Source organism: Knufia obscura, assembly GCF_036327395.1.
Source record: "Knufia obscura strain CCFEE 5817 isolate CBS 148926 chromosome Unknown scaffold_4, whole genome shotgun sequence".
NCBI classification, from domain to species: Eukaryota; Fungi; Ascomycota; class Eurotiomycetes; order Chaetothyriales; family Trichomeriaceae; genus Knufia; species Knufia obscura.
The window spans coordinates 2,039,468-2,056,348 of NW_027042690.1; the positions used below are offsets into that span (position 1 = coordinate 2,039,468).

General features: G+C 51.0%; 8 protein-coding genes across 8 annotated transcripts; 3 read left to right on the forward strand and 5 right to left on the reverse strand.

Annotated features, from left to right (window-relative positions):
• Positions 1-60: 60 nt before the first annotated feature.
• On the forward strand, positions 61-1,995 carry PMZ80_004704 (uncharacterized protein; the record flags this gene model as incomplete). The annotated part of the gene is made up of 2 exons (XM_064873128.1): positions 61-471; positions 739-1,995. 2 exons carry the CDS (start codon positions 61-63, stop codon positions 1,993-1,995), a joined length of 1,668 nt encoding a protein of 555 aa, XP_064731786.1.
• A 1,668-nt stretch (positions 1,996-3,663) lies between these two features.
• Positions 3,664-5,079, reverse strand: ERG12 (Mevalonate kinase; the record flags this gene model as incomplete). Its single annotated transcript, XM_064873129.1, has 1 exon — positions 3,664-5,079. One exon carries the CDS (start codon positions 5,077-5,079, stop codon positions 3,664-3,666), a length of 1,416 nt encoding a protein of 471 aa, XP_064731787.1.
• A 441-nt stretch (positions 5,080-5,520) lies between these two features.
• On the reverse strand, positions 5,521-7,203 carry PMZ80_004706 (uncharacterized protein; the record flags this gene model as incomplete). Its single annotated transcript, XM_064873130.1, has 2 exons — positions 5,521-6,848; positions 6,897-7,203. The coding sequence occupies 2 exons, from the start codon at positions 7,201-7,203 to the stop codon at positions 5,521-5,523; spliced, it is 1,635 nt and encodes a 544-aa protein (XP_064731788.1).
• Positions 7,204-8,543: 1,340 nt separating this feature from the next.
• Positions 8,544-9,053, reverse strand: PMZ80_004707 (uncharacterized protein; the record flags this gene model as incomplete). Its single annotated transcript, XM_064873131.1, has 1 exon — positions 8,544-9,053. The coding sequence occupies one exon, from the start codon at positions 9,051-9,053 to the stop codon at positions 8,544-8,546; it is 510 nt and encodes a 169-aa protein (XP_064731789.1).
• A 96-nt stretch (positions 9,054-9,149) lies between these two features.
• On the reverse strand, positions 9,150-10,199 carry PMZ80_004708 (uncharacterized protein; the record flags this gene model as incomplete). The annotated part of the gene is made up of 1 exon (XM_064873132.1): positions 9,150-10,199. One exon carries the CDS (start codon positions 10,197-10,199, stop codon positions 9,150-9,152), a length of 1,050 nt encoding a protein of 349 aa, XP_064731790.1.
• A 1,325-nt stretch (positions 10,200-11,524) lies between these two features.
• PMZ80_004709 (uncharacterized protein) lies at positions 11,525-12,427 on the forward strand (the record flags this gene model as incomplete). The annotated part of the gene is made up of 1 exon (XM_064873133.1): positions 11,525-12,427. The coding sequence occupies one exon, from the start codon at positions 11,525-11,527 to the stop codon at positions 12,425-12,427; it is 903 nt and encodes a 300-aa protein (XP_064731791.1).
• Positions 12,428-12,748: 321 nt separating this feature from the next.
• PMZ80_004710 (uncharacterized protein) lies at positions 12,749-14,047 on the reverse strand (the record flags this gene model as incomplete). Its single annotated transcript, XM_064873134.1, has 1 exon — positions 12,749-14,047. One exon carries the CDS (start codon positions 14,045-14,047, stop codon positions 12,749-12,751), a length of 1,299 nt encoding a protein of 432 aa, XP_064731792.1.
• Positions 14,048-14,500: 453 nt separating this feature from the next.
• On the forward strand, positions 14,501-16,612 carry PMZ80_004711 (uncharacterized protein; the record flags this gene model as incomplete). Its single annotated transcript, XM_064873135.1, has 2 exons — positions 14,501-16,070; positions 16,122-16,612. 2 exons carry the CDS (start codon positions 14,501-14,503, stop codon positions 16,610-16,612), a joined length of 2,061 nt encoding a protein of 686 aa, XP_064731793.1.
• Between the last annotated feature and the right edge of the window lie 269 nt (positions 16,613-16,881).

Here is a 16,881-nt window from a genome sequence, read left to right on the forward strand (position 1 = left end):
TTCGTTCGTGGTCTCGAAGCATCCTCTCGCCTTCAACAGACGGAGTATTCTTGCCGTACGATGAGTGGCATCGAGATTGCTGGTTTGGTCCTAGGAGCCCTACCGATAGCCATCAAAGCCACCAAATCGTATTCCGAGGGCCTCGAGGAGGGAAAGAAGATATTCCGAACCAAAAACCATGACGAGATCAAGCGTGATCTCTTCGAAGACCTATATCAGGAACTGGTGCTGTTTAACCGCCATGTCAGAAAAGTCCTGCAGGTTTTACCGGACGTGAGCCAGGAAAGATGTCATGAGGTATTGAACCATCCGAACCAGCAGAACTGGCAAGAGCAATCAGACATCGTTCAAGCTTTGCGATCATACCTGGGAACAGACTTCGAAGCTTTCAGCTATGCTGTCCGTGAGGTTTATTTCTGGATCAACGGCATCTTGGAAGACAAGAGCTTAACTGCGCAGGGGGCCATTAAGGTAAGGTGCAATGTTCGTACAATAATTTCAAGTTAGATGATGTGGGACGGGCGATGGCCGGTCGAAGACACTGGGATCTCCGTTTGTTGTAATTCATCAAGAACAAATTGGTGCTGCGTAGACGAAGCGTGCCTTCTCCTTCCCAGCTCGGAGACCTCAGTCTTGGCAACCGGCTTGAACTGGAAAAGGCTTGGCTTGAACTTGGGCAATGGAGGTTTCTAGATTTCTGACCATTATGTTCTCTTGCTGATGTAATGAATGTTCTAGGACGATAGGGTGTTCCTCGAGACCTTGAAGACATTTACCGATGCGTCACGTGCCAAAAAGACCGAGAGCGAGTTCAAAGCGCGTTTGCATCTGTGGCGCAGGGAAGGAAGATTGAAAGAACAAGTCAAGAAGTTAAAAAAGTGGAGAAAGTTTGTGGAGAAGATTACGGACAACACGCTGTGTCGACAGCTCGAGGCTGTTTCAGTCGGCAGTACCAGTCCAGCTCAAGTCAAAATTCCGCGGCTCTCGAAAGGGCTGTACCTCGTACTTTCCGAGAGTTGGAAATGCGACCAATGCCCAGGGACACACCGTGCAAAGATCTGCCTCCAGGGCCAGCCCGATCTGCACCGAAGACCCGATCCCGACAACGTGAAATACAAACTGCTCTTCTCTACACCGCATGGCAGCACTACCGGAGCAGCCGAAGAATGGCGAGAAACCACGATCACGGTGAAGTGCTTTGCTAAGAAAGGTAAGGTTGGATTCAGTCCAGATGGCACGAAACGAGAGCAGGTCAAGCATGTCTGCTGTACTGTCTCAAACCACCGCTGCATAAGAGGAAACAAGCTGTGCTTCACGGCAGAGCACTTCGAAGATGACACCAGCACAACCATGTATCGAGCACGAGACTACTTCAAATCGAATCTCGAATTTCCGACCACAGCAGCAACGGATGTGACCCTGAAAGACGCTCTGGCTTATGTTGGACAACAGCTCGACCTAACACAAAAGCGAACACTGGCACTCGCCCTAGCTTATGGAATGCTGACACTGGCCGGCAGTCCCTGGCTACAAGAGCGCTGGTCGAAGGAACATATCCAACTCTTTCGCACGCACAGCAATGGCGTATGCCACACGCAACCTTTCGTGGCCAGCGATATGAAACAGTCCATCGACCAACGCAAGAACCTGCCGCCAGAAGTCATGCACCCGTTGCCTCCCATTCTCTCACTTGGCATCCTGCTTCTAGAGCTCGAAACAGGCGAAGCAATTGAATCAATGCGCACGGACGACGATTACGTTAGTCCAGGCGTAGTCGACGACAATACTGACTTCACCGCAGCCATTCGCGAAGCAGAAAACAGAACGATGACCTCACCACAGTACAAAGAAGCAATTCTTGCCTGTCTCGACGAGAAAGAGTGGGACGACGGCCAGGGTGACGAGGCAAACATGCTTCAAGAGCGAGTACGGAAGAGAGTCTATGAGCAAATTATAGAGAAGCTTGAGGCTGATCTCGAGGCATTGACAGCGTGATAGCGAAATCGGAACTCATCTGACTAGATCCAGAAATTCAAGCACATCCCTTTCACGTCACATGAACGTGCCAGATGATCAAGTTCCGTTCTTCCTTCATTCCCGACATATCCCAGAACATCACGCTTGTACCTCGACCAGCCTCCACTCAATGACCATCCAGACTCGCCGGCAGAGGTCACAGAAATGTGGTCAAAATGGCCCATAATGGACCCACATCACCCTATAGCCTCGCTGGACAACATACGCGTCTAGCATCCATGACAATCATCGCTCCTCCATAAGACGCTCGTCCTTGAGAACACGCCCTTACGCCCGTAAGCAGCTCGTCGCAAGTAGCTTTGGTCGGAAAGCCATAAGGACTGACTCAAAACTGACAAACAGAGCGCACATTGTTTAATACAGACGTCACGCGCAATTTTCCTGCTGACTCTACGCCCACCGCGCAATGTTTGGCCAGGCGCCCTCCCCTTGGCTCTGAAAATCAGAAATTGAGCTCAACAGTCATGGTCTGGAAACAAGCCTTCCTGAGTTGAGAATTCCATTGCAGTGCCACGGGTGAAGATTTGAGCGCCTGCTTACTATGGAAGACGTGTGGAAGGGTGGACCGGAATTACATATCTTGCAGCTAGAGTTCAATACACGCCACCAGAGAATATATATACACAATCAAACAACAACTGCGCTATCAGCAATCTTTCACGTACCAACGCAAAGAGCGCCAACGCTCGAAATAAAATACACGCGATCAAACATACTTTTCCATCCTCAACTTAGGTCAGAAAACTCCAGATTTTCCACTTTGGCAGGCACAATCAGCCAGTTCCATCTACCTGCACTCACCATGTTCCCAGTTCGTGCTTGCCCTGATATACTCCCTGTCTGCCTCTTGCTTTTTGCCACCTTCCCTCAATAAGCTCGAATCAGGCTAGAGGGCACGCTCGAGGCTGGGGTGCTTCGGCGACTGGACTCGATGGTGTAGGCGCCCGGACATCAGCGTGTTCACTGCAGCCTATAGCCCGGACGTTACCACTCTGTGCGCCTGAAGTCTGCCGTGCTTTACGGACATGACCGCATGGACCATATCATAGCCATCAGGTCAACAACTGTGCCTAGTTGACGTACAGCATAGTAGCATGCTGTTTTGTTCGGATCTTAGGATGCAGTAATCCCTACGGCATGTGTGCGGATCTGGTAGATATTAATATTGTTGCGTGTGTGTGAGAGTTCGATGGTGAGGCACGAGTAGTAGTGCTATGTAAATTTATTCGACGCAATTTGCACAGGGCTGGATGCCTGGAAATGGACATTGCACGGATTTGTTCGCGCTCCAAAGAGCATTGCGTATGTCGATACTCGATGGCACGCCCGAGAAGTCAGACGGGTTCAGCGGCAGCTAAAGCGGTATATCGTGGCTCATGGTTGCGGGATATGGTCAGGTAGGCGGATCCCGTGGATGGTGTGAAGTCAGCAATATTGTGTGATTAGGATCATGTGTAATTTCGATGTACTCGCTAGCTAGCTAAATATTCATACATGCCACCAGAAAACATATATACCACGTAACAACCATGGCCTAATACATAAGTAAGGTGCCGACCAACCAACTCACCCAAGAGCGCCAACGCTCGAGTAAACATCAACTATCAAACATGCTTTTTGTCCTTCTCAACTTGAATCCGAAAACCTCCAAAACTTCCACTCAGGCCTCTTCTCCCGAACACCAACCCCTACCAACCTCTCAATATCATCCGCCCCCTCCGCCCTAAGGAATTTCTGCAGATTAATCTCCTCGCCTCCCTTCTCGGCCGATCCATTCTTCAGCACAGCCGGATATAATATGCCTACACCATCCCCACCCAGCGTAGTCTTATACTCCTCGAACCCTGCCGCTTCGAACTCATCCTGTAACTGGCCAAGTCGAGCATTATTGACATGATTCTTGAGTAACGTTATCGCGCAGCCCCCGCCGCCTGCACCAGTGAGTTTCGTCCAGCCTATATCTGCGTAGTCGACTAATTCTCTTATGTGTTCGAGCTTTGGGTGAGATACACCCAGCGACACCAGGAACCCGTGGTTCATCTGGAAGAGGTCACCTAGATGCTCGATGTTGGATTCTGACTTTGGATCGAAGGAGTCGGAGGTAATAAGTTTGTATGCTGACATTGTGACTTGGTCTATGCTGTCTAGTGTCTTTTCTGTGACTTCTGGGTATTTCTTTTTCAGTGCGCCGACTTTGGCGACTTCGGTGGCTGTTGAGCGCGGTTGTTTCGTGTTGACGAGGAGGAGGGGGAGCTCGGGGAAGGCGTTGAGGGGTGTGGCTTGTGGTGGTTTGGTGTAGTCTACCCTTTTGAATAATACTGCTTTTCCTCGTGTTGAGACCGTGTTGTCTACTCCTGATGGGTTGCCGTGTATGCACAGCTCGCCTACAAACGCCCATCTGTTTATCCGTTCGAGCTGGGTCTCGACTTCTTCGTCTGGCTGGTCATTATGGGGACCGGACAGGACGTGTATTTGTTTGAGGAGAGCTGCGGCCATGCAGACGCAGATGCTTGCGCTTGAACCTAGACCTGCGCCGATGGGTAGAGTGGACCGCAGTACCCATATCGCCGCGGGTGTGGTGGGCTGTTGGAGGCAGAGGAACAGGTATAAAAATGCTGAGGCCGCAGCTTGGTGTATCTTTCTCTTCTCTGGTGGTTCTGACTCCGAAACTTCCTCAATGGAGGGCTGCATAGCCTCTACCAATTTCTCGTCCAGGCTGGTGACCATATCATAATATCGCGGCTTCTTCAGTGACTTCCCGAATACGTCCCACGGGAGATCATCGATATCCCACGTATGATCTAGCCCAATATCTGGAAAGCACAGCCGCAGGGTTCGATGCGACTTGGACAGTGTCGTGACGTGCAGATATGATCGCAGGGATATTGCTGCTGCCATAGCTGCCTTGCCATGCACAACAGCGTGTTCGCCGAAGACTATGACCTTCCCTGGTGCCGACACCATGAATGGCGGTGCCATGGGCGTCGAGTGTGCACGTTCATGGTTCTGCGGGCGGACTGGGAGGCTTTTGGTGCCGTTCATGCTGCTGTTACGGCGGATGGTCATCGACGGTAAAGGAAGTCTATCGGTGGTATCGCGACTGTGAGAAAAACGAGCGAATATAGTTAGTAGAGGCAAGATCGAGGCGGTCGCAAGTCAAGTGATGCGGGCGTGCAGAAAAGAAGGAGCATCATGAGGCCTTGCATCATTTCATCTTCGCTAGGAAAATAAACTGGGTCGCGGGATTGGTAGATTGGGCTAGCGCAGGAACAGCCACGGGTGCCACGAGTACGGAGTAACCCTGGCCGATCTCAGCCAGCCGGGTGGCATCATTTTGCATCAAAGGTGCTTGTTAGGCTAGGAGTAACGATACCAGGACAGGTCAAATCGATGTCTATTCAGCTCATTGATCATGAGTTACGCAGCTACCGGAAGCAACATGTCTGTCAAGCGACCGCTGGGAGTTCCTGCAGACGTTTTTTCTTAGATGCTGGTGCTCCAGCTCGTGAATTTACTCCTCTGTGAAGCATCAGCTCGGGTATACATGTTGACCGTCCGCGCGCCAGCGACAAAGTCCGCAAAGCCATCTGGCCCAATAGTGACTTCGCCGCCGCCGCCAAAGAGTGATGACCAAGTCTCACCAGCGTGCTGCTTGCCCACATTCATCCGTTTCGTCTTATCACCATCCTGAGCATTCGTCATAACAACTGCAAGACCTTCTGGGTGGTCGCTGATAGCTTGTCTGGTCCAGCCTATGGTGCTTGCATCGTTCAGATAGTCTGTTTGGGTGCCGTAAGCAAAGTACTTCCTCGCAAACGCAAGGTCACCGATCTGAGTGCCATACGGCGCTGCTGTGAAAGTACCAGCATCATCATAGATACCGTACATGTCGCCGTAAAACAGAGAGGGGTAACTGTCGGTGTCCCTGAGAAGGATCAGGGCGTATGCGAGAGGAGTGAACCAGCCCTCGACCCAGAGAGTTTCTAGCGCCTGGCCAACCTGCGTGTCGTGGTTGTTGACGTATGTGACAGCCTGCTCAGGCTTGTTCGCCAGCCATGTATAGTCAAAGACGGTCGCCATATCGGTCTTTTCGCCTGTGCTGAATTGGTTGAAATTTGTTTGTAAAGGTGTGTCGAACACGCTGACCGGGCTGTCGAATCCATCGACGAAAGATTGAACAACGGATGGATCGCCTGTCAAATATTCCGCGACAAACAGTAGATCTGACTTATCGGAGGACACGCTGGAAATCCAGTCATTCAAGAATGCCTGAGAGATGTGCTTTGCAGCGTCAAGTCGGAAGCCACCTAGACCCAGCTGCTCGGTAACCCATGAACCCCATTTCTTGATGTCCTCTTGAACAGACGGATTCGCGAATGCAACATCAGCCAGCACCAGGTAATCGTAGTTTCCATGCTCGTCCGAGACATCTGTTGCGAATTCATTGTCCTCACCGTCGATCTTCCAAATAGCACTCTCTTTCGTGATGTCGTCATAATCAATAGCAGAGAAGTCATCACAGCCCCAAGACTTGTCACTGTAAGTCGTGCCTCGGCCAGGATACTGGTAGCTCACCCACGCCTTGATGTCCTGAGTTCCTGAGGTGCTCTGCAGTCTGTTGGCAGGGTCCACTTTATGCGCTGAGCAGGTCATCGAAGCATCAGCACCAGTACGTTGATTGAGGACTGCATCGCCAAGGAGCTTGATGCCGAGGGCAGTAGCGTTATTGGACAAGGCTACCAGCTCGTCTTTAGTACCGTATGAGGTCGCAACGTGACCTCTCTGGTTGAATTCTCCGAGATCCCACAGGTCTGGGAGGTGTTAGTACAACAAGGCAAAGGTTATTACACTGTAGCTACCATAGACATCATATCCGGTTGAAGATTTAGCACCAGCCTTCGTCACCGGAGGGATCCAGATCATGTCGACACCGATGTTGGACAGCTTCTCCAGCTGGCCACTGAGTCTGTTCCAGTGCTGCTCGTCCTTCTTGACATACCACTCGAAGCCCTGAATCATTAATCGATTGGTCCCGCCCGATTGTCTAACTGCAAGATCGGAGCTAGGTGCATCGTGAAGGTTCGCATGCCTGAAGGACCGACTGTGAACGGTAGCGCTAATCAACTGTGGTAAAAGTGCAATTAAGGAGAGTGAATTTGTAAACATTGTGAAGGAGTGTCAGGAAGTAGAAGTTAATGAATGTGATGGTGGTTCGTTCAACGTGCCACGATGCTCAGGTCCTGCCTATGTTGTAGAGCATTCCACCGCATGGGAGAACGTGCTTCATGTGATATACTTGCCTCATCCACGTGGTACTGCTCTTCGCGCACCATGTAACCTCAAAAAAGAGGTACGTCCCTGGCGCAACATGATGGACTAAACCGCTGTTACAAACAAGCAGGAATTTCAGTACTTGAACCTTTTTCGACCCTTGCGAAGATCAGTTGCGGATGGCCACAAGAGGCCAGAGCTGGGGACAACAGGGTATGGGATGTGATTGGCGTTTCAGGATCTGATTGCGCGGATGCGGACCTATCACTAGCCACTCCTCTGCGAAATTGCTAGGAAAGATCGCGTGACTTCGACAAGTATCTGCCTTACCAGTGGAGTAAAACCTCGGCGTGGGCTGGGTTTACTCATTCGAAGTCTTGGAGAGTCAGGCAAAGCGACATGTCTTGCTGCACAGATGGCAAGGTGACAACAGCTCTCAATACAACGAGATGCGTACCGTAGTTTGTCCGTACCGCATGCGCCAACTTCGATGTCTTTTAACAATTGTCACTTTGACAAAACTCGTACAGCAGCACTCACCTTTATATAACGAAGCCTCCAGTACCGTTACAGCTCGGAGATTCAAGTATTCTATCTACTGTAGTAGACGATACTGAAATTCAAGGAAATAGGTTAGGTAAACCTAAGGATGGAACTCAACGATGCAAAGGTACGGTAAGCTGAATTTGCGTCGAATGCTTAAATGATTAGTCGTAGGCGAACAGCTCGATCAGCCTCTTTTCTATCAGCCTAGCTTAACCTACCTCGATCTTAAGGTACCGATAGATACCGGTTATAGAGAACGCTGCTTACTACTACCTTAGTTATCAGCTGAAGTTAGCGTGAAGTTCGAGCTAGAAGTGTTGCATAGTGGGTGCAGATGACATTTGGTAAAAAAACATTGGAGTTGGCGCATCTCATCGTGGACATTCAAATTGGCCGGTTTTCTACGCAAAAAGGCAAGTTAAGCGGCCACTTTGAATGTTCGGCATGAGGCGCATGTGGAACGGACAAACTGCGGTAGATGCGAGATATTTGTTACGTTGACGCGTACGCGCTAGTAGCGCAGTTACGCTTGGAGAGCCAAAGCTTCACGATGCTGACAGACCTATCTTTCGGTGTGCTTAAAGCACGATACGTGGTATTAAAATATGGCCTGAGAGTGCTACTTGATCATATAACAGATACGTCGGTGGTATGCCCACATACTGTGCTGCAAGCCCCTGAACTTTGCTCTAATCGCGCTGAGCTGGCCCTGTCGGCAGTTCGGCTGGTGGCTGACACGAGCCTAACTCAGAAGGCGGCGATCGAGTGATCGATAGATTCGGGCCTTGCTTCTGGTTTTGGAGATCTAGCTGATGGCCCTCAACCTCATACGGCGAAGTTCCGTCTATCTGAATCTTACCCTGCTTGTTGCGACGCCTCCGCCGAAGGCAGAATGCACCCAGAGCGACAGCCACGATGAGCACCACCCCTCCAACAACTCCGAGTACTATAGGTAAGATTGGCGTGCTTGCCGATGACGGCGATGACGACGAACCGTCACTCGGAGAGTCCGCAGAATCACCTGCTGAAGAGGTCGGCTCGGTAGAGAGGGATGTTTGCGCGCCAAATGCTTCGGCCAAAGTCGGGTTCGACCAGCTGGGCGTTGTGAAGCTCGAGCTGTAATACTGCTTGACTACGTCGGGACTTTCGTACTCTGCAACATCAGCATCGTATGAGCTCGACCACCTGAAAGCGGTCATGTCGAATATCCCAATGCCATTGGTCCAGGGATCTGGTAAAACTCCCAGCAGTCCTTCAACACCATCGCTCGGATTGCTAGCTCCAATGGAGATCATCTATCTGTTGCCGATGAGCGTACAATGATGGTTTGCACGGCGAGAACTTGTGCTTTCTGACGACTTGAACCATCGAAAGGCAGGTAAGCTAAGGGTGTACACGTTGAGGAAGCCAGTATCGTCTGCATTGTTCGTGTCAGTCGTGTCGTCGGTCGAGCCACCGAATATGAATAGCTCGAATGTATCTGTCGTTGATGCAGAGACAGAGCAAAAGGATGATCTTGAAGGAGGTATGTCCCCTGTCACAGGCTGCTGATACCAAGTATCTGAGGCTAGGTCATAATGTGTGACCATCGATAAGTTGATGAGCAGCATACTTGATGTACTACCCGGTGCCGTCTCGAGCGTGGTGCCTCCCAAAAATACCAAATATCCTGCTGAGCCGAAGCCTGGTACAGCAGCTGCTGCTGCCATAGACCAGTAGCCTGATGAGGTGGCGCCTACAGAAGAATCGTTCGTCCATGTTCCCGTAGCACCATCGTATCGTAGCAGTCCCTGGATGGCACTTTGCCAATCGGGGGTGCTGCCGCCCAACGCGTAAAAAGTGTCATTGGCGTATGTATATGCAGATCCGCTAGGAGCGTGACTGTCGTTCTCGAGACCATTTGTGCCTGTGGTTGTTGTGCTTGACCAACTACCGGAAGTCAAATCACTCGTATCAAGTGACCATAGTGATTGTGAATATGTGCCGTCCTCTGCCAACGGCCAGCCACCGTATCTGTAGATCTTGTTGGCACCCTCATCGTGCCAAAGCATTGGTCTTCGGACAGCTGTCGCCGAACCACGAGAGACGAGTTTTGAGGGGATTGTGTCGTTGGTCCACGACTGACTCAAATCGATGATGATATCTTGTTCCAGTGGATAAGCTATGAAATAACCATCAGAGTAGCTGTAGTATGCTCCTCCTGCGACATATAGCTGCGAACCCACAACCACTGATGTTTGCCAGAACCATTCTGTAATGTTACGATCTTCTCCGAAGATTATGGTGTTAGTCGAGACCACGCAAGAAAGCAAGGAGAAGAACGACACAAGAAACAAATGCGCCATAGCAGCTTGCATAGCACCACAATGTCAGAGCGAAGGCTATCAGGACAGATGAGAGAGAAGATGAAAGCAGGGGTATCAAGGTCGCATGGACGTGATAGTCCTCATTGTAATGTCTTCGACTGGGCTGTGTTAACGTCTTTATAGCTAATGGGTCGCGTAGGCCTGATGGGTCACAGAACCACGAAAGAGATCTTTGAAATGCGGCTCGCGTGGACCACTTTGAGATTGTTCCTACCTTACTCGTAGTAGTAGTAAAGCGCGAGCGTGCTTTTGAAAATCGTCAAAACAGCGATTTGAGATCGAGTTCGGTCCGTGCAATTCTGATCAAATTGCCAAGCCGGTAGTAAAAAACCCCGGACATGCATTTCCTGGGGCAGAAACATGCCTGAAGTCAACAAAGGTAAGCAGAAGTGCCCATAAGAATGAGAGGTACTAGCCTAAATCGAGCCTAAGCTTTTGTTCAACACGAATTTGGGGTCCGTATTTCCTCTACTACTCCTTCGGGTAGTAAAGTCTTGAACCACATCTAGGCCTGCCTCGTGCTAGACTGGTTCGACTTCTCACCCGAGGGACCGCCGGCTTGGTTGCGATTCTGGCACAAAATTTGACCTTGGGTGGTTCAGCAGGCCTGCCCGACCCATTACCTAGGCATAAGAAACGTTACTAGCTAGCGTAGCGACTCTCAAGTCTAGACAGCTAGGACGCCGCCCTGGATGAACGAGTGAGGATGAAGCGCAACAGTGCCAGGGATACGACCATTTCTCTTATCAGGGCAGACTGAGCAACCCGGGTCGATCCACGCCTGCTGTGCAAAACACCGGAGACCTGCTTGCTTCTGGTTGACGGAGGTCGTGTAAACATACGTGTGAACATCCAGGCGGTGAAGGGGGCCAACAACTTCAGGAAAGACACCTCCGTTAGTGCCAGGAGGTTGGGTAAGATATTCTTTTTGACCGGTTCGGCCTGGCCCCAGTGGCGACAGAACGACTTCCCATTGTGATGAAGTCTATGGTAGCGTGCAGCTCGAAGCAAGGTATCGACTTAGACGAGGTTATTAAAAGAGAGAGATTTGAGTTTACCTTAGATAGCTTATCTCGTCTCCGGCCTACCTTCCTGCTATATGTTTATACCAGCTCAGCTAATTTTTGAGCCTGAGGCATCATACAGTAGGGAGATCCCTCAGGCTTGACGTCACCTATCAGACAATCGTGCAGGAGTCCATGAGGGAAGCGGACTAGCGATGGCGTTGAAGTGTTTGTAGCAGATAATCAGGCAGCAAAACAGCTGCGTCGGTTGAGATCAGGGCCATCAGCCACAGTTTCGAAATGTCGACGGATGAGAACAGTGGGACAACTCCTGACATGTCACCCCTCAAGGTCGATCCGACGCGCGCCTCGACCCTCCTACAGAGCATCTCCTCGATCCACGCCCGCATATCCACGACTTGCAAATCTCAGAACATCTCCAAACCTCCCCGTCTGGTAGCAGTCAGTAAGCTGAAACCAGCGACTGATATATTAGCTCTGCATCAGCCACCATCCGATATCAGTTCCTCCACACCACAACTGCATTTCGGCGAGAACTATGTCCAAGAACTCCAGGAGAAGTCTAAGCTGCTGCCGAAGAGCATAAGGTGGCACTTCATAGGGGGTCTGCAGAGCAACAAATGTGCACAGCTGGCGAAGAGTGTGCACAGTTTGTGGGCAGTTGAGTCAGTGGATAGCGTGAAGAAGGCACAGTTGCTGGACAAGGGAAGAGCACAGCGGAACGAAGAATTGCAGAAGGAGCAGGATGGGAATGCTGTTGGTGGCACGGAAGAGAAGTTAAGGATATTCGTGCAAGTCAACACATCGGGTGAAGAGTCGAAGAGTGGAGTCGAACCAAAATCAGAGGATTTGTTGAGTTTGTGCAAGACCATACGAGATGAATGCTCGAATCTCAAGCTGCAAGGTCTGATGACGATCGGAGCCATCGCGAGATCCAAGGCCACGACAGCAGAGACAGAGAATGAGGACTTCATTAACCTGAGGGAAAACAGAGACTGGGTAGCGAAAGAGCTGGGTATCAGCAAAGAAGACCTAGAGTTGAGCATGGGCATGAGTGAAGACTTCGAGAGTGCTATTAGGCAAGGCAGCGATGAGGTCAGAGTTGGTAGCACGATATTTGGTGAACGACCTCCGAAGAGTGAGGCGAAAGTGTTGGAACATACCGAGGAGGACAAGAAATGAGAGACACTTGCATCTGCATTGCCTTTCAGTCTTCTCAAGCTTGCCTGAAGAAGCAGGGACTCGAGAAGTGCCTGTTACTGGCGACCATCAGGCTACTTGGAAGACTGGGTATGCCATTTGCTTGAGAAAACCTCTAGCAGTGATGCTGCAGCCGAAGGCAGGTATGAACAGTTCCTCAGAGTAGGGTCTCCAGCTTGGGAAAGCACAGCGCTGCGTTGATTTTCAGTGCTGACAGCAATAGTCGAGCCCTTCCACTTTAATCTGGGGGTAGACTTGAAGTGCCACCAGACGAAGACCGATCGGCCATAGCGAGCATATGGTCTACGAAAGCTTAGCTTTTGCCTGATCAGCAGCAAGGCGCCTTCGAATTTCAGTACTGCTAATTTTACTTTCGAAGCTTGTTTTGACGGCCGTCGGGTCTTGTGCTTGGGTCTCATCGACAGAGCCAGCATCGAGAACGTCAACTTCGAATACCTCCAATGGTGCCCATCCCTTTTCAGTCCTTCTGTCATTGACAGCTTTGCCGCCGGCACGAGTTTCAGCTGAGATGATAAGGGCAGAAATGCTCTCGTCTGTGATGGTCGGACCAAATGGGTCGGCGATACGAACGTAATTGATGGTTACTTTGCCGCTCGTGCCTGGCGGGCTGTATGTGACTTTGACGATCTTGCCATTCGGACCTGGGTTATCGACGTGCTCGATATGGCGGATGGAAGGAATGTCATGGTGAAAGATGAGAATAGACTCGACAAAATCAGCTGATCGCTGTTGTCGTATATCCCAGGACTCAAGGACCGAAGCATGCTTCTTGTTGACTAAAAGCTCGTCACCTGTTATGCCAACAGTGATCTCTCGGTCTTCAGAGCCAGGTTGGGCAATGAAAATGGTTGCTGTGAGCAGAAGTTTATGGCCAATATGGAGATGATCGAACGTGCCTCCAACTGCAACCCTTGTGTGCTTTCTGCTGTTCTGCTTCGTCAGCGCTTTATCCGAAATGGTTTTGCGGACAGCTTCGGGCTCATGCCGTGGCTGTTGGCCCACTACATTGAAACCATAGATGTCATCGATAGCCTTCCAGTATCTTTTAAAACCTCTATCTCGTAAGTCATTGTCCATATCCGTCAGACGGCAACAGAAGTAACGATCGTACGGCGTCTTCGAAGCCGCAAAGGTTGCAATAGCCGACAGTGGCCCCGATGATGCCGCGTCAGCCTCAGATTCCTCTGAGGTACCACCTGCGCCAGAGGCGCCATAAGGAGCATCTAGGGCAAAGGCACGTACGTCGACTCCACCCGCCACATCTAGATCGACCCCGATGCTAGCTGCAGTAATACATATCAACGTGTAGAGCTCTGCTAGCAAGGTTTGGAAAGCCGGAAAGAGCTCCGATCTGCTTGACGCAGAGCCACCGTCGAAGAGTAATGCGATGTCTAGCCTAGATATCGAGGACTTGACATCTGTACCAGACTGGGACTGTTGTGGTCGGAGTGCCGCCTCCAAGGCATCTCGATAGGCTGCTCGGAGTACATCACGTGGTATTGGCAATTGCAGGGCGGGAAGGAATAGGAGCGCTTTGCTTCCTGCGGGCTGCGAAGACTGTAGAAGGTTGACTTGGTCCATGCCAGCGAGAGCTTGTCCAGGTAGTACTCAATCAACACACCAAAAGGCAACAAGACCGCGTGTAGGGCTTTGTAACGGTGGAACTTTGTTCAATGTGAGGGGTAATCTAGAATATGAAACACAATACTCAACCTCTGTGAAGGAGTCTCAACTGCGACCACAGCCGAGGGGTGCAATTGTCGAGCATGACAATGACCTTGCTGACCTCTCAGAAGGGAGCTTGATGCCTTGGAGAAGAGGTTGCAACGGAAGCAGACAGTGAGCCGGAAAAGGAAGGAACAATACAATTAATGCCGTGGTGCCTGGGACAGATTGACCCTTGAACTGCGACCATTATTATTCCGAAATGTCGACGCTCTAGCCGCGATCAATAGCCTGTCGAGCCTGTGACTTGCAGCTTCAGTCAGCACATGTCAATATATTCCAATTCCAACTAAGACTGTACCCAAGACTATGCCATTTCAACCTCATCACCATCAGCACTCAGTATCCGACGCAGGACAAGGCGGAACCCACGATAACTTCTACTCAGCTGCGAACGCATTGTACCAGTCGGGGCAGACTCTTGCGTCGGCGGGCACCCCGAACAACAACGCCTGGGCCGCCAACAACAACCCGCCAGCTCAGCAACACCCACAGCCAGGCCACGGATACCACTCGCATACCTACAGCAATGGTTCCATAAGCAGGCAGTCGTCGCTGAGGTACGCCCCTCCGCAGTACCACCACCAGCACCAGCAACAACAGCAGGGTGGAATCCCCTCGAGTCCTGCTGCCCAACTGTCCCCACGAAGACCGAATTTCCAGAACCCGCCGATGAGCGACCACTACGGTGCGCCGCCAGCATATGGCAACAATGATGTGAACCTCCAGATACAGCCCCCAACACCAGGTCATCCTCCTGCTTCGGTGCCCGGCGCACTGCAAGCAGGCCAGTCAAGAGGACTACCCAGTCAAGCACCGCAATTACCGCCTTTACCTCAGATATCAACCCAGCTACAGCAGCCTCCTCCTTCCTCTCTGTCCGCGAGACCTACAGTCAGCACATCCCATAGTTATTCGAAGTCGAGCCCAGGCAATATGGATCCCGGTACTCCTAAATACAAGGCCTTCTCAAATACTCCAGACACCCAGAAGTACATGTCCCCAGCTTCATCATATGCTCCTCCTTCTTCCGCCTTTGGTCCACAGTCATACTCTCCGCTAGGCCTCGCAGACATAAGGCCACGAACCGAAGCAGATTTATTACAGACACATTTGAGTCCAGGGGGACCTGTGTTGGAAGAGCCGATACAGCATCCCACGAACAGCAACTACCTTGCGCCATGGCCAATATTTGCTGTAGACTGGTGCAAATGGCCGCCGAAGACGAACGTCAGCCAGGGCAAGATAGCTATTGGAAGTTATCTCGAGGACAATCACAACTACATACAGATTCTCGATGCGCACAAGACTCAAATAGATCCCGAGAACCCACAGGGTGAAAGAGGCACGGATTTTGTGAAGACGGCTGAAGCAAATCACGCATATCCAGTCACAAGAATATTATGGGAGCCACCGTCTTCGAACAAGCAGAGCACAGATTTGTTGGCAACATCTGGCGATCACTTGAGGTTATGGTCCTTGCCGAGCGAGACATCTTCATATTCGTCCAACAACATTACCAGACAAGGCTCGAAAGACAACCAGCCATTGCAGAAACTCTCACCATTAGCACTGCTCTCAAATTCGAAGTCTCCAGAACATACGGCACCTATTACGTCCTTAGACTGGAACATCGTACAGCCATCGCTGATCATCACATCCTCGATCGACACAACTTGCACGATCTGGGATATACCCACCCTTACCGCCAAAACACAACTAATTGCCCACGACAAGGAGGTCTTCGACGTTCGCTTCTGCGCTAACAGCGTCGATGTCTTCGTTTCTTGCGGTGCAGATGGCAGTGTCAGAATGTTCGATCTACGATCGCTCGAGCACAGCACTATCATTTACGAGCCTAGTGACAAGTCGGAAAAGGGTAAGCAGTGACCACTAACTTATTTTCTGCCCATACTGACTATCATCTTAGCGCTGAGCCCTGATGCCCTTTCATCCTCTCCCACCCGAGGTGGTGGAGCAAACTCTCACAGTCTAGCCTTTCCTCCGCCACTCCTGCGTATTGCCGCCTCGCCGCACGACGCACACCTCCTTGCAACTTTCTCACAAGACAGCAACATCATCCGAGTCCTCGACGTACGGCAGCCCGGGCAGGCCCTTCTCGAGCTGAAAGGTCACGGCGCAAGTGTTAACTGCATAGAATGGTCCAGTACGCAACGTGGTGTACTCGCTTCAGGAGGAGATGATAGTTGCGTTATGCTCTGGGATCTAGTCAGTAGTGCGACGGGTGGTATACCGCAGCCGAATGCAACGGCAGGACAAAGCAGCCAGGGTCAAGGGCAAGAAAGGGGTCCATCGGCTGTATGGGATTGTGCTTTTGAGGTTGGGAATCTGAGCTGGAGCCCTGTGAATGGGATGCTGGGTGTATGCGGCGGGAGGGGACTATGGGGTGTGTCTATGTAGTCAAGCATCCTGAATGAGCGAAAGTACGAAAGCACGACAGATTGCAGGTGGGGAGGACGCCATCAATGAGATATGCGAATACTATGCCATGCCATGCCCAACAGACATCCCACCTCGGTCTCTATCAATATGTTGACCTGTTGATCATGCAGCACAGGAACTCACATATCCAGAGTCTACGTCAAACACACCATGAACCATCAACGAACAAGACCAGAACGCAGCACTACTCTACTTCATCCACAAATGACGCCCATCTGAGTCACCCT